This window comes from Rhinatrema bivittatum, chromosome 11 (assembly GCF_901001135.1).
Source record: "Rhinatrema bivittatum chromosome 11, aRhiBiv1.1, whole genome shotgun sequence".
In the NCBI taxonomy this organism is placed as follows: domain Eukaryota; kingdom Metazoa; phylum Chordata; class Amphibia; order Gymnophiona; family Rhinatrematidae; genus Rhinatrema; species Rhinatrema bivittatum.
The window spans coordinates 32789347-32811974 of record NC_042625.1 but is presented as its reverse complement, the minus strand read 5'-3'; the positions used below and the strand labels follow the sequence as shown (position 1 = coordinate 32811974).

At 46.4% G+C, this 22628-nt stretch overlaps 1 protein-coding gene across 2 annotated transcripts in view; it reads right to left on the bottom strand.

Moving 5' to 3' along the window:
* Positions 1-469: 469 nt before the first annotated feature.
* The window catches only part of FAM222A (family with sequence similarity 222 member A), a 277470-nt gene continuing 255311 nt past the window's right edge, over positions 470-22628 (bottom strand). For both annotated transcript variants that reach the window (XM_029619526.1, XM_029619527.1), the window contains one exon: positions 470-2356. In XM_029619526.1, coding sequence (XP_029475386.1) covers positions 1104-2356 — 1253 coding nt within the window. In that variant the 3' untranslated portion in view covers positions 470-1103. The remainder of the gene's footprint in view (positions 2357-22628) is intronic.

Genomic DNA, 22628 nt, shown 5'->3' with positions numbered 1-22628 from the left:
TGAACGGTTTTGCTTAATAAAATATTTTGGAAAAAAAAAAAAAAATAAAGCTAGGCCGGACTGAGGAGAAATATGGTTTCCAAAAAAAGCGGGCAGGGGGAATACGCCTTCGCTGAGCTGTTTGAACAGTACACTAAATCCTGCCTCCTCAGGAGCGGCTGCTCTGCTAACAGCAGTGTGCACATCTGGCCACAACCCATTTCAGTCATAAAGCAAAAAACATGTTTAAAAGCAAACTATGCCCTAAGCAGTAAGGAGGAAAAAAAAAAAAGATTCTTTAGCAGCCACAACATATAAATGTACAATATAATAAACTAAAACAAAATCTGTTAAAGGTTTTTCAAGTTTTTTTTTGTTTTTTTTTTAATTGTAATACCCTCCAGACTGTTCCCACTGATTAGCTTTCATTAAAGCAGCGCACATTATGGACTTCCATTAGAACAGAGCCATTAGCTTACTTCGGTCGGTCGTGACTGTGTGTGTGTGTGTGTGTGTGTGTGTGTGGTGGGGGTGAGGATGGTGTGTGTGTGGTTTTTTTTTTTCAGGCCCTTTTTAACTGTTTTCTTTCCGCCACTGGAATTCAGCGCAAGGATAGGAATTTGTGGGTGTGGGTGGGGGTGGGGCGTGCAATGTCTCCCACATGCAGATACGACAGGCACGCACGAGCGCACGGTTATACCGGGGGTGTGCGCTCACGCTCAGGCACTCGCAAGTGTAAACACACACACACACACACACACACACACACACACACACACACGTAATAAGCCTTAGCCTTGGCTAGCAGCAACCTTAGTGTTTTTCTTTTGTGTGTGTGTGTATTGTTCCTTCCCCACCCCACCCTTTCACATTCTCGGACACAGTCTTTCATTATTTTTTTTTTTTCTCTGAGCTACATAACGAGCATTCCTTCATTCTCAGCTTCCATCAGATTCAGGGATCCAGTCTGGCCCAAGTTAATTCCAGTGTCTGTAACCGCCCCCCCTGCACCATTTAAGACGTTCCCCCTTTTCACATACTCTTCTGGTGCTGAATAGGAGATTATTATGTAACTAAGGTTGTCACCGTTACTCTTTGTTAGTTATTAAAGCAGGGTTAGTCTCTTATCTATAAACAGGCAAGCGAATGTGGGCGTGTTGATGGTCCAGAAGCCTGGGCACGGACACCGTCTCGTACCCTTTGCCCAGCATCTGCTCTTTGATGCATGGCGGGTGAATGTCGTTTATGAGATACTCCAAGGACTGTAGGCTGCTGCTAAGAATGGACGTATTGCACAGCGTCTTGCTGGGTAAGCTGGAGAGTCCATCGGATGGGTGTACGCCAAGCTCCCGGTGGACATTTGCAAGGTCCTGGGGGTTATAACAGTCACTATTTGGGGTTACCAAGATGCTATTCCAAGGTGGGGCAAAATATTGCCCCACTGAAAAATTCCCATGCATGCCAACACAGTTCAAGGGGGAAGAGCTAATCTTTTCTACTGTGCTCGTTAAAGTGTAAGGACGAGAGACCCCCACACACATTTCTGGGGATTTGCTAATTGCTCCTCCTCCTCCGCTGCCCCCACTGTACATTCTAAGTTGCTGCTGCTGCTGCTTTTGCTGCCATATTAGATAATCCATGCCGTCTGGGTACACAGCTGGCTTCGGACCTAGAGCCACAGCTGGGTTTGAGCTTACTGCCAGCTCGGTCCCCGTGCGACAGTCTTGTAAAACGGTCCCAGCGTAGGCCACAGCTCCTGCAGTCATAGTCGTAAAGCCATTGGCCACACCATGCTTGGATGGACTCGGGTTGGTTACAACCACCCCCTGGCAGGCCTGTTGTGAAACCTGAGCTTGGCACTGCTGATTGATCTGATAGATGATACTCTGGATGGATGGTAAGTTCGACTGTTGTAGTGTCAGATTCCTCCCCGTGATGGGGATGACAGAAGTAGCGACGGTCACATTGGGTGGAACTGGAGCTTCCAGCTGCTTCTGACTACTGTGGTAGCTTAATTGTCTATTGCATGTCGGACCTTGAATTAAAGTGCTTGACAGTGGATAGGGGGCAATGCCAACTTGTGCAGGGGATATTTTAGCCCGCTTGCCCTCGGAATTCTTCACTATGCTTTTGCTGGATGCCTTAACGATAGCCAGGAGGCCCTGGTATCCACCAGTATGCACTGGGTAGGGGCTGAAGCGTTGCCCGGTTGTGTCATACCCATTCACAGTTCGGTTAAGGTGCTTGTGCTGTGGGACCCTGATGTTGGTAGGAAAGATCTTGATCGTTAAGGGATTGTTAGCAACTTTCTGTGCATAGGCGTCCAGTTCGGCAGGACTGGGGTACCTTGGAGAATGCAAGGATGCCATGGCTTCACCTACAAGACATGAGAGGAAGAGAAAATACTATATTAATCTTTCAAGTTATTCAAATGTATTATATAGCATTCCTGTCTTGGATTTGTGTCAGGTCAATAAGTATTATAACCAGCAACAAATTCAGTTTTCCCCTATGGACTCAAAGATTCTCCATTAGTTTACTGTAGAAAACATATTTTTTACCCTTGCTTGCACAGCATCAAATTAAGGCATTACTATGGCAGCAAGACTGACATCAATCTAGAAGCAGATCTCTCAAGATGAGGGATTTCTCCCAGGTCCCTTTTCAAAGGCTGAACACATTGCTAAAGCGTCTCAATATTTCATTTTAAAAGTCTTGTTCCATAAATGAATAACAATTGACATCCTCGTCATAAAAATACTCCCTGGAGATTAGAGAGCGTTACCAGCAGCACTGGCTCATCCCTTTCTCAATAATAGAACATGGCAAAACATGCATGTACGTCGTCTGTTAAGATATGGCTTTTCGTGTAGGCTGTATACCCTCGGTCAGATTTTTAGATTACTGGCCTGTCATGCAAAGAAAAGGCAATATTCCAGCCACATGGAAATCACAGTTTGACTTATTAATATACAGACACAGCTCTGAAACCAACAGTTTAGACACAAAGCTCTTTTCATCAGCTTCACTGAGCTTAGGAAGCAGGCTCTGCTATGCCTCTTCCTCAGGCAGGCTGAAGCGATGAATGACGCAAAGCAAGTGGTCAAGGAATGGTGGGGAGCTTCTGGGCAATGACGCTTTCTGGCCAAGCTCAGGGTGCGGCCTAGTGGCACCTGATGGAGGAAATACTTTGTGGGCACCAGTGGAGCACTGTCACTGTGATGAGTGGATTTGACGGAAAGAAGATTAAAAATAAGGGATAAAACACCGGGTAGTTGCCAAAGGATTCAGTTGAAGAAGACACGAGATCACAAAGGAGCAAGAGGAAACATATTAAAAAATAAAATTCAAAAACCCCAGGGAGAGAGAGAGACATGTGCTAGCAAGTTTCTCTCAACCAGAAAAGCTAATTGTACAACATCCACTCAAAAGTTTTTAAATTTACTGTACAAAGGACATTGTTAACAAGGCAATACTGCAATTTTATTTGAAATTATCTGGAGTCTATTGGGTACAGCTGTAAAACCAGGAAAAAAACAAGATTACAGCCATTAAAGCCAGTCATGTGGCAAATAATGAGATAACATAATTTAGTATTCCGGGGCCAATACATGTAGCACTTGCTTTGAACTGAGTGTTTCTGAAACATTTCAAACTATCATGTGTAACGCTAAAGGAGAAAGCCTGGCCTACCAATCACACAAACCCATGCAACCTTTATCACCAATCATTTAAAAGTAAAAAGAGTGCGCGTCAGACCTGGAGTTAGCCAAGGACTCGTCTAAAGAAGAGCCAGGTAAACGTCGTTTTTGCCTTGCTGCCTGTACGCATCTGTATTTCTGGTTTCCCCCTAAGGTAGGCGGGGCTGCAAAGGAGCCCCGGCGGGTGTGGCTCAGCCTCTCCCAGCCATGACGTGGAGTCGTTTGGAGAACCCAATTCAATCTCCTCCGCCGAAGGCAACCAGAGGTGAATTAAAAAAAATCACGATGAAAGGATGGAATAAAGACGAACCTCTGCTCCCCAGCTCCCCCAAAAAACCCATCTTTTCTAAATCCCTCAATAATCATGTCCTTTTCTAAGATAGCAGATAAGCAATGGTATTAAGAGGAATGGGATGGGTAATAACTATGTTCACTTCAGTCCGGGTGATGGCCGCTCTTCTAATTTGAATGGACCATGGCTTTTAGATAGATAGATATAGATATAGATATTTTTGTTACCTGAGAAATAGTGCCTGAGGCTCTGGTTAGGATCTTAGATGATCAATCTGTTGTCGCTGGATACGACATGAACATCTGGCTACCTGTCCGAAAAAGCATGCCCTAAGAGGAGTTTGCTCTTGACAGGGGAGAATTGTTTTCACTTTGATTTGTGTCTGAAATCTGAGAATCATAAAATCTGTACGGGGAGAAAATGTCAGGCTCCGGTCTCTCCTCTAGCTCACTGTTTTACGGTGTAATCCGGGAACAAACTGTTTTTCCCAACGGAAAGACGACCCAAATAAGGAGAGTTCAGATGAAAACTGGCTTTTTATTAAACCTCCCTATGCTGTCCTTTTGATTAACGACGCTAACAGGAAAATCATTCTCATAACACGATTTTTTCCCCCCTCCATTTACACTAGAGAGTAACAGGAATTTAGGTAAGGTTCATTACATTAGGTGATTCCCTACACTGGGGCTTTGTCTCACGAGAATAGAGATAAAAGCTGAAATTCAGCTCCCCCCTTTTTAATCTCACTTCTAGTACTCTCATCATTAAAGTGACTTTAAAATGCTTCTTTCAAATGCAACATTATAAATAATGTTCAGTTCTATAAGCTCCCCAAAGTACTCATCACCTTTATATGTTGCAATTGCCCACCGTTAAGACGGGATCTCTGACTCGTTTGGCTAAAAGTAGACCACAATTTTAGGCAAAGCATATCAAAGAACATCTCATGGGGAAATTACGTCTGTCCATATGTCTGTCTGTGACCTGGTACCCGCAGACAAACCAGCGAACAGATTGAGGTAGTATCTGAGATTTCACAGTTGGGAACTCAGTATAGTTTAATTTGATTCATGAAAACTCTTTTAGGAAGGAGGGGCGATTTCTCTTTTGATTGCTTTCCTGATGCTGCGGACGGCACGCACTCGCACTCTTCTGTTTGGAGTACTGAAAAGTTTGGATGTGTATTAAGAGTTAGCACCTGGTAGCAGGGACTGCTGTAGTTGGTAGTGCGCCAGAAACGTTTCCTGCTGCCATGTGACTGAGCCTCCAAGCTCCCTGCCCAGCTTGACATCATCCACAAAGGCCAGGCCTGAATCAACCCTTTTGATGCACTAACACATGCAACGCTGAGCTGGCCTTTGATGAAGATGTCAAGCTGTTCAGTGTGTCGGCAGCCCAGAGCAGGCCATCTGCTGCAGCCTGAGCGCAGGGATGAGATGGGCCCCCACCACCACCAACGAGGCCAAAAGGGACACACCCTCCAAGAGAGGCTCTCGCCAACTCACCATATAAAAAAAATCTAATTCTGGCACCACACAAACCCCTTCCAGTGCCAAAATTTTTGTGAAGTAACAGAAAGCCCTAAAAAAAAAAAAAGGACACTAGTAAACCTGCTCTGCCATACCACATTAACTCCCAGGACTCAAACAGCAACAACTGCATCTGGGAAGGTGCAGCACTACAAATGTTACTATAGACCCTAGAATACCAATATACCTCTTATTGGAAAACCAGAACAAGCTGGACACCACACGCTAGTAGAATCCTTTACCTTAGTTACACACACACAGAGCACAACCTGATCCATACTCTGCTCTCCCAAAACTGAAAATAAATATTTTCTACTTCTGGGCATTTTATTTGTGTTGTTCTTGGTCCCTCTCTTCAGGCTTTTCCATTCCACCTTCCATTTCTTCTCTCCTCCTGTCTTCTTCCCTACCTCTGTCTCAGACATTGATCCTTCCCTTTCCCCTTTGTCTTTCTGTCCACTGACATCTTCCCCTCTCTCCTCTTTATCAGCTTTCCATTCTCACCCTCCCCCAGCCCTTGATTTCCCCCGCTCCTGCCCTCTCACTTACTGCCTCACTGCCCTCCAGCCCATCCTTCTCTCTCACCCTCTACCCAGCCCCATTCCCACCATCCCTTTCCCCTCACACCCCAAACCTTTTCCCTCACACCCCAAACCTTTCCCCTCACACCCCAAACCTTTTCCACTGCCTTTCCCCCTCTCCCCCATCCTTTCCCACCCACCCTTCAGTGCCCTTCTCTTGTCCCCACCTAACATCCTCCCCCCCCCCCCGCCAATTTAACATTACACCCAATTGTCAGGCCCCTGCTCCCAATACCCAAGTTCCTGTTTTTCCCCTGCTCTTCACCCCAGTACTTCCTCTCCTTGATCCCATTCTTCCCATGATCTCCCCCAGCCCATAACTCCCATCATGCCCCTGCTCTACCCCCCCCCCCCCAGTCCCTGCCTCTCCCCTTCAGGTTCATTCTTCCCTTGCTCGGTCCCTTTATTTTCTCTGGCCCCAGCCGGCACCACTAAGCCGGTCGAGCTGCAGCTTCCACCCGGGCACTTCCTCCCTTCTGCAGCACGGGGCCACACAGCTCCAAGCGCAGACGTCTGAATCGAGCCGGGCTGCGTAGATACAGAGCCCCCACCATTCAACCACGCGGCTGCAGAAGGGAGGAGGCGCAGAGGAAGAGCAGGGGGTTGGGGAGGTAGAGACAGCATGGAAAATCAGTGGTGCCTGTGCACCCACTCAGTACAGTTCTGTGCGTGCTACACACCTGATGGCATACGGGAACGTGAATAAGCGTGCAAGAGAAGGTCTCCAGTCTCGGTGGCATGCAAAACCTGCTCCATAGAAGGAAGCCATTCCCACATCCGTGCGCACACTTTTTTCTTTATTTAATTCCTGAACGTTACTGCATCGCAATGGAAGACAGAGGAAGCCGGCTGCTGGGTTATCCCGCACCACCAAGAGGAAAGAAAGGTCAGCAAACAAGCAGCAGACGATGTGCAGGGTCCTCCAGTAACAACTTGCTTGTTGACCTTTATTTCTACTCATGGAAATTCAGTCTGGGTTTCTCCCCAACAAGTTTGCTTCCTAAGACATTTCGACTTGCTGCTAGCACATACAGAACAGATTATTCCCCAACTGCACAGCAGATTATTATTTTTCGCCTTGCCTTGTGTTTTTGCTGTCTTGCTCATAACGCTGCTCTTAGGTTCACAAATTGTGATTTTAATAGCTATTTCCGCTGCTGATGTAACTCGTTCAATGTTCCTGGGCATTCCCAGCCCGGCAGAGCAGCTTCGATTTGGGGAGGCCCAAGGTTCTGATGCAGCAGCTGTCTTTTCGTTTTAGCGTTCTGCGCACCCAATTGGGGCAACAAAACGAGGTCAGAACACAAACCACCCCCCCCCCCCCCAAATCTCGTTTCCTTGAAGTCACTTCTAAGTGGCCTACAATAAACTCGGTGTAGAGAATGGAAATGTCACTTTACCCAACGGGGGAATCTCTCTCCGAGATTGGATTTAAACTACATTATACAAGCAATTTCATGGGTGCTTAGCGCCGCTACAGGCGCCCCGCAAAAAAATGGAAAAGCATTCCATTTACTAGCAATAAATCAACGGCTGCTGTAATGAGCACCAAAAAATGTCACTTTCATGCAATTTTACAGATGAACAAAACTGGCGAAATTAACTGTGATAACAACCTAGTCAGCAAAAGTCATTGCAGGAAAAAAAAAAAAAAATTAGATATGTATATATTTTTTTTCCCCATCTCTCTGAAACTATTCGAAAGTGAGATTCTGCCATTCTGGTGTGAAAACTCATTTGTTGCTCCCATTACACTTTCATTTGGAGTTTATCTTGAGTATCCAATGAGCCACCAACTGTGAAAATGATTAAATCTACAAAAATCTATCTAATAGATGGAATAAATTAAGTGTTTAAACCTCCAAAAGGAGAAAAAAGGCAGATTGAAATGGCTCCTGGGAAGTCCATTCTTAAAGCCTTTAGGACACAGGTGAGTAAACAGACTGTTTTTTTTTGGGAGGGTGGAAAGAGATGGCAGAGAGGGGGACGAGGCAGGCATCAGAATATTACCTAGGCCTGGTCCAGCGACGAATGAAGTTTTCCGGTTTCTGGTGTAACACTTATGGGATTTTTTTTTTCTTTAGGTAAGGAATGTAATAATCAGGCGGAACAAGTGGGTGCTCATAAAATGTACCATCTGTCCAAAACTGGTTGCTGCCTTCTGGAGGATCCTAGAGGGAGTGGGATGGATCCTAGCTGCTTTAGGTATTTAGCTGGTTTATATCATTTAGTGCTTTTATGGCCCAATCCACTCTACAACTGACCGTCACCATCTGGTGGTTCACTGATCCGGCCCGGCGCGACAGGGTGTGCAAACTGTGCATTTGCACGGGGCGGCACACCTGGGGAGGGCAGCAGTAGGCGAGGCCGCCAGCGGAGCTTAACCCGCTGGTGGCCGTGAGAGGCCCAGTGTAACACCGGCGGTACTCGCATTCATTTGTGCGCCCGCCAGCGCACACACCTTCCGCTCCTGCCCCCATCCCCCCCCCCCAAGCAGGTAGACCAGTGGACTGTGGGGGAACTCCTCCCGCCTTAACCCGAAGACAACAGGAGGCTCATGGGGGCCGGAATGGCCTATCGGGGCTTTGGGCTTGCCCCGGTGGGCCGATCCCACCAATCATGGGGTTGGTGTTGGTTGCAGCGGTCCCATGCCTGCGGAGCGGCTGTGACCAATACCAGACTTCGCAGCAACTTTTTGTTTCCGTTTCCCCAAGGCTCTCCTTATGTTTTGATTGCACGCGGCAGCGGTAAGAAGACCCTACAGGCTTGCTCTCCTTCTCCCCCCAAGGCTCTCCTTACTTTCTAGGTATCACGTGGCAACGGCAGCGGTAATGTGGCTCCATGGGTCTGCTTCCCTCCCTCACCATAGCAACGAAAAGTACTCCCACTGCCTCCCTCACACACGCCCTGCTCAGCTTTGACTGGTCGCTCCTCTTCTGCCGCGCGTGAGGAACAGAGAAACCTCCCAGTGCTACCTCAACATGCGCTGAGCACTTCCCGCTGCCCTCGGGCACGACTGCCTTCATGTTGTCTTGCTACAGGAAAAAAAAAAAGATCAGCTTCCCACCCCCACCCGAGCATCCGGGCCTTCTAGCCTGCCACTACCCACGAGGATCAGCAACAGGAAGCCTATTCATACCCTGTTCTTTTAGGGCCCTTCCTGAATACTCCTGACCACCAATCGGGCCGATACAGTAAGGTGCGGTAGAAAGAGGTGCGTTAGTGCCCGGCGCACCCGCGTTTGCCGCACGCACAGTTCGGATCACCTACCGCTCGATACTGTATTTAAATGGCATGCAAATGCAAGCTGCGTCCAAAGCGCGTCCAACGCACGTCCATGAAGCGCAATCCATTTTACTGTATAGGCGCTATACAGCGCCTATACAGTATCCTGGGTGCGCTAGTACCTGTCATTTTAAATGACGTTTGAAATGACAGGTACCAGGAAGTGGATGGCTCTCCTACAGACCCCGCTGCCTTGAGCGCCCGGCGCCAGCAAGCCCCAGCAGCCGGCGATTGGAGGCAGGGAGCGCAACAAAGCACCCTCCTTCGCCGGACAAGAGAGATGAAATTTCACAGTCCCAAACCAAACCAATCCAATCCAATCCAAGCCAAGCCTCAGCAGAGAGAGACGAAATTTCACAGTCCCAAACCAACCCAATCCACAGAAAAAAAATGCTTCTCGTACTTAGCCGCCCAGTCCCAAACCAAACCAACCCAATCCAATCCAAGCCCCAGCAGAGAGAGACGAAATTTCACAGTCCCAAACTTTCCCCCAGCCCCCGCTCATCTGACCTGGCCACGGCCACGCAAGCCCCCAGCAGCAGCAGTAGAAGGGCGGCGAGAGAGAGCGGCTTCAGCAGCCCCGCCAGCGAAGGATGAATACGTGCACGCCTGTACGTCCAATATGGGCGCTCAAGGCAGCGAAGGCGCATGCGCACACGCCGTGACCGGCTGGACGTCGGAGGTCACGGCGTGTGCGCATGCGCCTTCGCTGCCTTGAGCGCCCATATTGGACGTACAGGGGTGCACGTATTCACCTTCGCCGGCGGGGCTGCTGAAGCCGCTCTCTCTCGACGCACTTCTACTGCTGCTGCTGGGGGCTTGCGTGGCCGTGGCCAGGGCAGGTGAGCGGGGGCTGGGGGAAAGTTTGGGACTGTGAAATTTCGTCTCTCTCTGCTGGGGCTTGGATTGGGTTGGTTTGGTTTGGGACTGGGCGGCTAAGTGCGAGAAGCATTTTTTTTCTGTGGATTGGTTTGGGACTGGGCGGCTAAGTTTACCACACTAACGCAGTGTCAGGGTAGGTGGTAAATTAGTAGGTTAAAGATGCGGCAAGATAGCAGGTTAAAAAGGCGATAGTCGGGGCGCACTTTACTGTATGGGAGGGAATAGCTAATCGGATCGTTTACATACATATACATGCCGCGGGCGGAAAGGGAAACGCGTCGACTTAAAGAAGCGGTAAGGATCGGTAAAAACAGATAGTGAATCGCGGGTTAGACTTACGCGGCCAAATTGTGAGTACACAGTGGGTTAGAAATGGGGTAACTGCGGTCGCGCTTTACTGTATTGGCCTGAATGTGAGGATGTTTTTGTTTTTTTTAAACTTACTCTGAGACAGAGGGGGGAAAAGAGTGGGAGGGAGTCACTGAGCATATGTGAAGGTGCATGTTAGTATGTGTGTGTGTCAGTGACCATGTATGTCAGAGCATATGTGAGTGCATGTGTGCCAGTGAGCATATGTGAAGGTGCATGTTAGTTAGTATGTGTGTGTCAGTGACCATGTATGTGAGAGCATGTGTGCCAGTGAGCGTATGTGAAGGTGCATGTTAGTATGTGTGTGTGTGTGTCAGTGACCATGTATGTCAGAGCATGTATGCCAGTGAGCATATGTGAAGGTGCATGTTAGTATGTGTGTGTGTCAGTGACCATGTATGTCAGAGCATATGTGAGAGCATGTGTGCCAGTGAGCATATGTGAAGGTGCATGTTAGTATGTGTGTGTGTGTCAGTGACCATGTATGACAGAGTATGTGTGAGAGCATGTTTGTGAGGATGCATATGAGAAGAAACGTGTGTATATAAGAGAGAAAAGAGAGTTTGTGTGTACCCCTATGCCTGACTGATCCACGACAATCTCAGGGTGATAGGAATCAATAGTTCTCAGGCATAAAGAGCATAGGAGTTTTTATCCTTATTAGTTTAAATTATTAGGTGTTATTAGATGTGTCTGCTGTTTTAAAATATTTTCTTGGTATATGGGAAATTTTTACAAATTGTTTTTAATTATTGGATGTTCCATTTGTCAGCTGCTGTGAAATTTGTATTCTTTTTATTAGTATGGTTTTACTGTTATGATTGAAGTTTTATTTTTATTTCATATTTTATGAGGAATGATAGTGATTCTGGTTTTCCATTGTTGCTCTGGCATGTAGAGGTTGGCTTGTTGTGGCTTCCAGTTCAGTTCTTTCTCAGCACGTTTCTGTTTATACTTCTGATCTCTTTATTCTGTATTTGGTCAGGATCCCTCTGTGTTCTGCATATGTGACCGAGGGTGAGGGTGTTTGTTAGCATGTTAATTTCTGTGTAGGGATCTATGGCAGCCTGGTTTCCTAATAAGAGATGTATTGGTGTTCTAGGGCCCTGTGTAATATGCGCAGTGTTGCCTTTTCATAGATAAGGCTGTTAGGGTTGGTTTGGTATGGAGTTACTAGTATTGTAATGGTAATTCTATTTATTCATGGCTTTCTGAGGGCCAAGCTCACACCCAGCAAACATTACAAAAAGTCTAATTCCATAGGAGCTCCAAGTGTCTTTTTCGCAGTTTTCTGACTGGAACCACAGCAGTGGCATGTAGATATAATATGCAGGCTGTATGGAGTTTTGCCTCAGAAGACTGAACCTTTGAATGTTCTTTCCATGTAACATGTGTAATAAATGCACAATTTAAGGTTTGCCTAGGGTACCTATACCCTTCACTATCTATGAGTTCAGGGGGGGTGGGGGTGGTGGTCAGATTTTAATAGAAACAGATTGCAGGAGGGAGCTTGGCCCGGACAGAGACTGAATGAATTGGGGGGGGGGGGGGGGGGGGGGAGAGCACAGTAATTTTTTGCTCAGGGCAACATAAAAGCAAGCACCGGCCCTGTCACTGATGCTTTCCTGTGGGATATATTTAATGTGTGTGTGTGTGTGTAATAATATATATATATATATATATATATATATATCAGAAATTCTTTTCCTCCACTTCTACCCTCCCCAGATGCTGACCTGCAGAGAAAGAGACATTTCAGGCCACGGGCAGGTCAGCATCTTGCGGCAGGTTCCGTCATGGGCTCACAAAACAGAAATAGGGTCTATCCCAGAGCCCTGATCTCCACTGTCAGCTTGGTTTGGGAGCCTTCTTCTCCTAAGGCCCTGTGCTTACCTACCCCCCATGTTCTCACTAGGGCTTGATTTACTCAGCTTTGCCCCCCCCCCCCCCCCCCCCCCATGGACATAGAAATGAGAGAAAAAAGTTAGCAAATCAGACCGCAGGGTCACTCAGCGCCAGCGTTCTGCACTCAGCGTCTGCTGTTTTCCATGGACAGACACGGAAATCCTTCTTTTTCGCCCCTCTAAAAGCCTCCAACAGGCCGAGGCAATTATCCGCACGGGAAAAACGGGCGCTCATGATTCAGCGCCTGCTTTCCTAACGCGTGCCCATCCACGGAATTTGTGCCTCCCTAGCGCCTGCCCACATCGGGCACCCAGGAGAGGTGCTGTGCGCGGGTTAGGAAAACGGACACTCAATTTTACGAGCGTCCGTTCTCCTAACCTGACCGCTGTCAAGACTTTGTAAAAAATGTTTTTCACGTTGCCAGCTTTCTGTGAGTGCTCTGACTTCATAGCGCCATGATATTAAATTGGAGGAACCACAGAAAAGCAGTATTTCTGCTTTTCTGTTAAAAGTCTGAGGCTCCTCAACGCTTAACGCTGCATTAATTTTGAGGAAGCTCTCGTTTATTATTGAGGGTTAAAATGTGTGTGTCGGGCACTTTAGCTAATAGCTTCATCAACCTGGCATTTACATGTGATGAGATCTATGAGCTACGCGCTGATCCCGTTATTGCCTAATCCAGCTGTGGGTTAACCCGTGCGCTAGCCTGGGTGCACAGTATTACATCGGCCTGAATGCTTAAAGACCAAATATACCACTTGCTGGAGGTTTTATTTGGAAATGGCCAGAGCTGTAACTTTACCAGTCCCAGGCTGGTACAGGAGCCAATGTGTCTGATCTCCATGTGCTGCTCTTCCACAGAGGTTAAGAACATAAGAAATTGCCATGCTGGGTCAGACCATGGGTCCATCAAGCCCCGCATCCTGTCTCCAACAGAGGCCAAAACCAGGCAATTACCCAAACACTAAGAAGATCCCATGTTACTGATGCAATTAATAGCAGTGGCTATTCCCTAAGTAAAATTGATTAATAGCCATTAATGGACTTCTCCTCCAAGAACTTATCCAAACCTTTTTTGAACCAGCTACACTAACTGCACTAACCACATCCTCTGGCAACAAATTCAGAGCTTTATTGTGCGTTGAGTTGAAAAAAGAATTTTCTCCGATTAGTCTTAAATGTGCTACTTGCTAACTTCATGGAAATCCCCCTAGTCCTTCTATTATTCGAAGTGTAAATAACTGAGTCACATCTACTCGTTCAAGACCTCTCATGATCTTAAAGACCTCTATTATATCCCCCCCTCAGCCGTCTCTTCTCCAAGCTGAAAAGCCCTAACCTCTTCAGCCTTTCCTCATAGGGGAGCTGTTCCATCCCCTTTATCATTTTGGTTGCCCTTCTCTGTACCTTTTCCATTGCAACTATATCCTTTTTGAGATACGGTGACCAGAACTGTACACAGTATTCAAGGTGCGGTCTCACCATGGAGCGATACAGAGGCTTATGACATTTTCTGTTTATTGACCATTCCCTTTCTAAGATTTCCCAACATTCTGTTTGCTTTTTTGACTGCCGCAGCCACTGCACCGACGATTCAATGTATTATCCACTATGAACACTAGATCTCTTTCTTGGGTTGTAGCACTAATATGGAACCCACATTGTGTAATTATAGCATGGGTTATTTTTCCCTATATGCATCACCTTGGCACTTATCCACATTAAATTTTCATCTGCCATTTGGATGCCCAATCTTCAAGTCCTTGCAAGGTCCTCCTGCAATGTATCACAATCTGCTTGTGATTTAAGTACTCTGAATAGTAGAGGTCACTAAATATGGATACAGGGCTACTGGATTCAGCTCGTCTCCATTTGCAGCTTGGGAATGCAGCCGAGCTTTTATTCAGTACAAGCTGGATTGCTGTTTTAAGTTTCCTACAACTGCACCCCACAGATCTGATCCCACTGGCAGTGAACTGAGTAAAAAATAAAATAAAAATCAAAGGGGCGGGGCAGTTCAGCGAAATAAAGTATCTCTACAAGGAAAAACTTAAATCTTACAGAAAAATTCCCTGAAGCCTTTTTTTTTTTTTTTAAAGCAACAGGGCCATTTTTCTAATGAGCGTACAAGGCCATAATGAGTGATGCTGGGAAACCATTTCCTGGCTAATGCAGCGCCCTCCTCCCTTGTGTTGTAGAAATAAGAAAAGAAGGCTGGAAACCGCAGAGCTCATTTGTTCGGTGGACAGAGTATGGCGCGGGGGGCTACATTACAACTGCACAGGCTCAAATGCAAATGCAAAAGGCAATGGTAGAGAAGAAGACACTGTACAAGTATTTTTCCCACGTGCCTTCCGAAGACGGATCAATTCTCACGCATGACTTGAGGTAGTAAAGCCTCCCCATCCCACGTCCCATGAAGCTGTGGTTTTACAGACCAATATACAGACTCCTGCTGCTCAAAAAAGCTGCCATTAAAACCCCCCCTCTATATTTTGAAACTGCATTGAAAATGGAGCCCAGATTAGTTGCTGTAAGGCTTAGTGACAGCATTCGTAATGTGCAGACATTCAGGGTGTGCGTGTGACAAGAGCCCAGCTTACTTCCCCGCAGGAGCACTAACAAATCCGCCTGCATCAGAAGGGGGAAGAGAGATGCAAGCGTGTCTTGCGAGGAAAATGCTTTAAACCCAAGCTCCGGAGAATGCTCAAGAAGGACTGGACATAGAACCAAAGCATCGTGGCTGAAAGGCTGTAATTCTTTAGAGATTAATTTCAACTTAATGGACTCCAAAGCTGACTCCACTGAAATGCCCCCCCTCTCTCTGACGTGTGTAGCTTTAAACATACACAGTGATGGTAATTTTCAAAAGCTGGACCCTGAACATGGTGAACTATTCTGGGGTAACAAGGAGGTTGGTTTACCATTAACTAAAATATCCAAACTGAGTTCTCGGCCCAGCCATGCTATCATTACTGCATTGCTATGATCAGATGAATACTCACTGTGACTAGCTTGTAAACCAGATCTCTCGCCCCTTCAGGTGCGCGTTTCTGTTTCCTTGCCACAGAGATTAGATCATTATATTGCTGTGTACGTTTTGGTTCAGGACACAAACATATAATCTACCTGCTCCTTTCAGCATCCAGCTCAATTGGAATTGTTCCTTTTTTATTATTATTATTTGTATGGGACTGTGGCACCATGCACCTTCATAAACAACCAACCTGTGCGTTTTCTCAGCTTTTATCTCCCTCCCCTGTTCATCTAACTCGGGATATCGCAGTGCCCCCTCCTATCTCGGTGTCCTGCGGAAGCTGCATACGTTGGCCCTAAGAGCGGCTGCAGCTGGAACGCCCCCGGCGCTGGGGACTGCAAACGCATTCGCCACAGCTTCCCCTACTCCGGTTGGCCCGAGGGCCATGCGTTGAGTCCAGGAACCGAATCTTGATTTTCTGCATGGTAAGGGGCCTAAGTACTGCTTCTAAGCCAATTCTAAATAATGTTCTTAATTATTCACAGCAAATCTCTCCAAACAAATTAATATCCTGCAAAAAAACCACTCCCTCCCCCCCAGCCTCACAAAATATAGCTATTATTCTTTGTTAGTAAGAGGGGCAGCGCATCCATGTGGCAATCTAAAGCAGGCTGTTACTCTAACCGATAAAAGGGCTCCTTTCCTAAGGGACATGATCAATTACAGATGCCAAAGGTCAGGGTTTAATAGCCATATCCCCAGACGTCCAGGGATACATCCATTCTGTTTTGAGATCAGATGTAAAGTAGAAGGTCATGAGATCTGGAAAAGTTATCAAGGCATCCGCAAAAGAGTAAATTATCCACTATCCACTAAGAGCATTGGGACCATGCTGGTGCCATGTTTTGCACTGTTCACCGAGTCAGGATTCTTGTACCAAGAAACAGCTCTCAAGAATGAAATCGACACTTTAAGCAAGTCATAACTTAAACAGCTTCATGGCTCTATTGCGAGCTTTATGTACCTGTGTCAAAGATGTCCAAGTTAATACACAAATATATATGAAAATGGAAGTTTTCAGCCTTGCAGATTATTCATGAAAAATACAGTTTTTACCCTAATACGCACACAATCGGTGACCCACTGATTTCGCATTTGTTTATGAAAATTCACAAGCCTTTTGTCTTTCGTTCCACATTACTATGGCGAGAAGACATCTGCATTTTTACTGTTCCCATCAACTTTTGGCAGGCTGCGACAGACCCCAGAGGAGGAAATGAAACATCTGTGCCAAAGGAAGAAAAAAAAGAGGAATCATGGAGATTTCTCACAAAATTATTCACCAAATGAAGATTCCTCATTCTGTGCATCCTTGTACATAATTAGATGGAGGGTAGTGTTGCGAAAGTCATATTCAGATATTAAAAAAATTAAATAAATTAACACTGTAAAACATGCAAACCCAGTGATTTGTGAAAGTTTAAAAGTGTGCAAAAAATTGTGCACAAGCACAGCTCTCTGCAAGGGGGAGAGGGGCAAAAGGTCCACACCCCTCCCAAAGCTTGACCAGCTACCTCAGGAGGTCACGTATCTGCCGCTATTTAAGATGCAGGTTATCCCCAGGAGCTGCATCTGTTCTTCTGGATCCTGCCAGGTACTTGTGTCTTGGATTGGCCACTGTCAGAGGCAGGAATGCTGAGCCAGCAAGGGACGTCCTATGTTATTATTTGCCCCCTTGGCAAGATGCGGGGCGAGATTAAACAGAATTAAGTTTTACTTGTTTTGTGGGGTTTTAGTGAGTCTAACTGTCCGCTGCAGGTTACTCACACCTAGTTACGTCACGGTTACTGATTCACGGTAAACCCCGGGCAAGGTGCCCTCTTTTAACAGGACGGCACATTACAACTGGGTGAAAGCAGAGACTAACAAAATTGTGAAGCCCAGCGAAGAGCCTGCTTTATTTTAAAAAGTAATACGTGAGAGATCCCACTACGTGGGAAAGGTTTCAGATCAAAACCTAAGGGTATTACTCTTCACAGAATAATAATCTTTTAAAATTCTTTTTTTTTTTTAGCAAGATTGTTATTCTGCCAGTCCAATGCAGTTCTGGGCAGCAAACAACCAAGCATAAAAAGATAGTATACAAACAAAAGTACACATAAAATACATGTAAAAAACACAAAAACTAATGACTTTTAAGCAGTAAGTTTTCCTTATGAGATATCCCACCTTAGTAATGCCTGAGATTGGCAGTGTAAGTTTGCTTACTGGAGACATTTTTGGTTGGATTGTCTGGGCCTGCTTCACAGGGAAACTTCTGGAACATTCCAGTTAGATGCATTTAAGGCGTAAACCCTTTGTCCACTTTGGGGCACCAATGCCTGCCGACTTTGTCTGGACTGAGCATTAAGCGGCTGGCTTCCTGCAATGCGAATTTACTGCATCACGATAAAGAAGCTTGAGATCTCCGTTAGCTTTCGTGGACCTAACTTTGTAATGTAAGTCTAGAAAACACCCAAAAACCAGAGTCTTGGCGACAGGAGTGGTTTGTAACCTTGACATTTACAAACCCGCTAACAGTGGCCCATGATGCCAGGATCACGTCCGGATCGCACCAGCCACCGGGGCAGAACAGGCCGAGCCGTGCCAGCAGACGGCCAAGGGAGTGAGCGGTTTCTATTCTTAAACAAGTCCAGCTGGACCGATTGCAGAGCTGCAGAGGGGAAAGGGTGAATTTACTGCTGAAAAGGTGCAGGCCTATCCAGCACGGGGGGGGGGGGGGGGGGGCATTTCTCTACTTAACCGGCTGCCCTCAAGGGATCTCTAGGATAGCACATGCCCTCTTCTTCTTAGGGAAAGAAGAACCACAGCAGTGAGATGGAAACCAGGACCGGATCAGCCTGTCCTGCAAAATAAACGGGAGTCAGCTGGCAACTATTTAGCGTAGGAGGAGGAAGCACTAAGCAGGTGCAGTTTCCTCTTGTGGCCCTGAGTACAAGGCGCTCCTTTAACTGGTTTAATAAAACTAGATGTGTGTCTAGATTTGGGGGGGGGGGGGGGGTGTGAGGGTGGACATACGAAAGCAGGGGGCTTAACTTTCCAGGCTTTACTTTAAGCGAGCTTGGGGCTTAAGTTTCCCAAGGCGTCGGAAATCTGTTTACAAAAGCAAAGGGACAATTATTAGTAGTATTTTTGTGTCTACAATTTCACCTGTTCCTGAGTGGACCGTAGTCTTCGTTTGCTAAAACTTATTCGACTCGGTGTGCCTGTGGTTTTTTTTTTTTTTCTCTTTTCCCAACCTGTTCTGCAGAGAGAGCGAAGCGCTCGTCAGACCCTCGTGTACACGATATCTGCCACCGGCAGGCACATATTTACTGGATCATGTTCAGACTCCGGTGATTGCGGAAATAAATCTTTGTACGTACATGGCACTGCAGTCTAGGCCCTAATGTGAATATTGTTTATGCTTGCAAAGGCTGCCAAGCCAAAGGCAGGGAATATATATTCTGTATGAGGCCAATATTCAAAGGGTTGTGGCCGGATAACTCTCAAAGTATCCCACCAAATGACAAGATTTTGAATACTGAGCCACTTATCCAGCTAGATTGTAGCCGGATTAAAAAAAAAAAAAAAAGCTTTCCCTGTGTATTCCAGGGCAGGTCTGAGTTATCCGGCAAACTTAGCTAAATTTCAGTTCAATCCAGCTAAGACCTGGATTCCCTATGGCGGGTGGTGGGGGCCAGTCCTGCGATCGCTGCCGGCTTTCGCGCCGAATAACCACACCATAAAAGGGTGTAGGCCCGAGCTAGCTATCGCACGCGAGAAGTCCCTTTTCACGCATGATAGCGTTAGAGAATGACCCCCTTAAGTTAGCCAGATACATAGGTGCTGCTGTGGGGTGGCAAGTGCCAACCCAAAAAATGACTTGCCACTCCAGTTTCAGCTAGGTGCCTGGCGTGTGACCCAGTACCAACGTGCGCGAGAAGGGGCGGCAATTCTGCCGCTCCTCCTTGCTTGCCTGCCCAGTGACTGTATTAAAAACTCTTGGAACGAACGAGATCAGCACAGAAGATTTGCCAGCCCAGCGAGTTCTGAATTCATTCACGGGGGCCAGCAAATGAGGAGCGGCAGCAGAAGGGGCTCCTGCCCGCTTTCCTCCAGTGCGGCAAAGGCAGAAAATGGAGAGGCCCCGGAGGAGCTGCTGACGGATCCCATGCCATTGGTGGCTGAAGAAAGTGAAAGAGAAGCTGCTGATGGATCCCATGTCATCAGTGGCTGAAGAAAGAAGATGGAGAGGGAACTTGCCTGCGTGTGTGAGAGAGGGCACCTGCCTGAGTATGTGAAAGAGAGGGAGCCTGCCTGTAAATCTGTGTATGTGTGTGTGTGAGAGAGAGAGAGCCTGCCAGTGTGAGTGTGTACATAATAGAGAGAGAGGGAGACTGCCTGTATGAGGAAGAGAGGGAGCCTACCTGTAAATCTGTGTATGTGTGTGTGTGTGTGTGTGTGAGAGAGAGAGCCTGCCAGTGTGTGTACATAATAGAGAAAGAGGGAGACTGCCTGTATGAGGAAGAGAGGGAGCCTGCCTGTGTATGTGTGTGTGTGAGAGAGAGAGAGAGCCTGCCAGTGTGAGCGTGTACATAATAGAGAGAGAGGGAGACTGCCTGTATGAGGAAGAGAGGGAGCCTGCATGCCTTTGTGCGTGCCAGGGAGAGAAGGAGCCTACCTTACTGAGCCTGTGTGAGAGAAAGAATGAACGTGTGTATATGAGAGAGAGAGAGAGGATAAAGTTTGCACAATCTCCCCCCTCTTCCACTAATCAAGGACAACCTCAGGGTGACTGGAAATCAAACATTTCCAGGAATGGAGAGCTGAAGCTTTTTTTTTTTTTTTTATTCCTGTCAGTTTAAATTATTGATGTTATTTGATGCATCTGCTGTTTTGAAATATTTTATTGGTCTTTGGTAAATTTCTAAAACTTTTTATGACAAATCTGTTTTTATTTTTGCAACAGAAACAATCAACTCATAAAGAATGGCATATGATACATAATGTGTTCTTTTTACATATCATATAGGTTTAAGCCTCATGAACTAACCTTTCTCCCCCAGAATTCCCCATCCGTACCCTCCCTCTCCCCCCCCACCCCCCCCCTGCACCGAAGAGGTTCCTGAGAGAAAAAAATGAAATAAAATAACAAGAACAGGAAGAAGCCATCCATTAAAAACTGAAAAGTCCAGTTAGACCGATAGACACTACCATGAAATCCACAATTCAAATATCCATACGGTTGAGAAATAGACTTTTCACTTCCTGTGGTAAGGTGAGGATAAACGGCATCCAAATTGCATTAATGGCCCTCCTAGCCCGGATCGTCAAGTGTCCAGAATCCAAAGTTTCCATCGTCAGCAGATGTATAATAGACGACCTCCAACTTGATAGAGAAGGCCCCTCTGGCTTTCGCCAAACCGTGAGAATAGCTTTGCAGGCTAGCAAACAAACTTTTGTAATCCACATACTTTGACTTTTCTTCCCTGGGAATGTATCAGGAAATATCCCGAAAAGTGCCACCAAAGGGGATAACTGGAGTTGCAATCTCAACGTATAGTTAATAGAACGAGATACCTTCTTCCAAAAGACCTGAATGTCCGGACAGTTCCACAAGGAGTGGCCCAGAAGTGCCTCCGCTGCTCCGCCCTTGGGGCAGGCATCCATTGTAGTGAACCCAGCTCGGTATGCTTGATGGGGAGAAATATACATTCTATAGATAATTTTGTAGCGGGTCTCCCTTAAAAGAGTATTGCAAGTAACCTTTTTCGTTGTAATAAAGGCCATTCTCAATGCAGAGGTAGGAATAAATTGCCCAAGGTCTGATTGCCATTTGAGCCTCACCCCCTCCAAGAGCCACTGTTTGTAAGCACTTCCCAATTGTTTATAGAAATAGGAAATAGAACGCTTTTGTGGGGTATCTGGGTCGAACCACACTCGCAGGAATTGCCACTTAGGGTCAGAGAAGTTCGATTGACCCAGAGCGCGCACATAATGTCGAGCTTGAAAATGAGAAAAGTAGTCCTTAGGCAATATACCATAGAGGGTGCAGAGACCAGGAAAGTCCACGAAAGACCCATCCACATGTAACAATTGTCCGATACAGGTAAGGTTCTGTCGTTCCCAGAGTCGAAAAGTAGAGGCTCCCTCTCCCGGCGGGAAAGCAGGGTTTCTGCAAAATGGAAGAAAAGGGGACACTCCCGTCGGCAGTTCCGCTTTCTGCATGAGCCACTTCAATGTCTGCCGGAGCAGTCTTAATAAAAGGCCTGAGTGGATATTGGACAATATAGAAGCCGCCGTCACATGGAGGGCATATCTGGGAGATAGGTGAGAGTAATTGTGATTCAAAGAAAGTGTCGGAGAAGTATGACGTCCCTTGAATCCAGTCGCCAATATGCCTCAAATGAATTGCGTGGTTATACAATTTTTAGTCTGGGAGTCCCAGGCCGCCCAATGACAACTGCCGCATCAGTACTTGCAGGGCCAACCTAGGCTTCTTCCCGTTCCAGAGGAATTTGGTCACCACTCTGTGGAACTTGGCCAGTGTAGCTCGAGTGAGAAGAAGTGGGAGGACGCTTAGAACATATAACCATCTAGGAAGCACAGTCATTTTCAGTAAATGTATTCGTCCTACCAGTGAAAGAGGGAGAGACATCCAAGCTGATACCGATCTGTCTGTGTTCTGTGGATCAGTTAGGTACCCAAATCCCCAAATATTTAATACGGTCAGCTGCCCATTTCAATGGAAACTCCCCATGCCAAGGAATCGTATCAGCTTCCCCAATCACCAGGGCCTCTGATTTCTAAAACTTTTTAATGAGCTTTTAATTATTGGATGTTATTCTAATCATCAGATGTTTTGAAATATTTATTATTTTTATTAGTATGGTTGATTTTATTCTTGATTTTTGTTTTGTTTTATGACAAATGGTGATGTTTGTTTTTCCATTGTTACACTACCTACAGAGTCTGGCTTGTTGTAGTTTCCAGTACAATTTTTGTCTGCATGTTGCTATTATACTTTAGTGTCTCTTTATTCTATTTGGGGAGGGTCTATCTGTGTTCTTCATGTGTGACAGATAC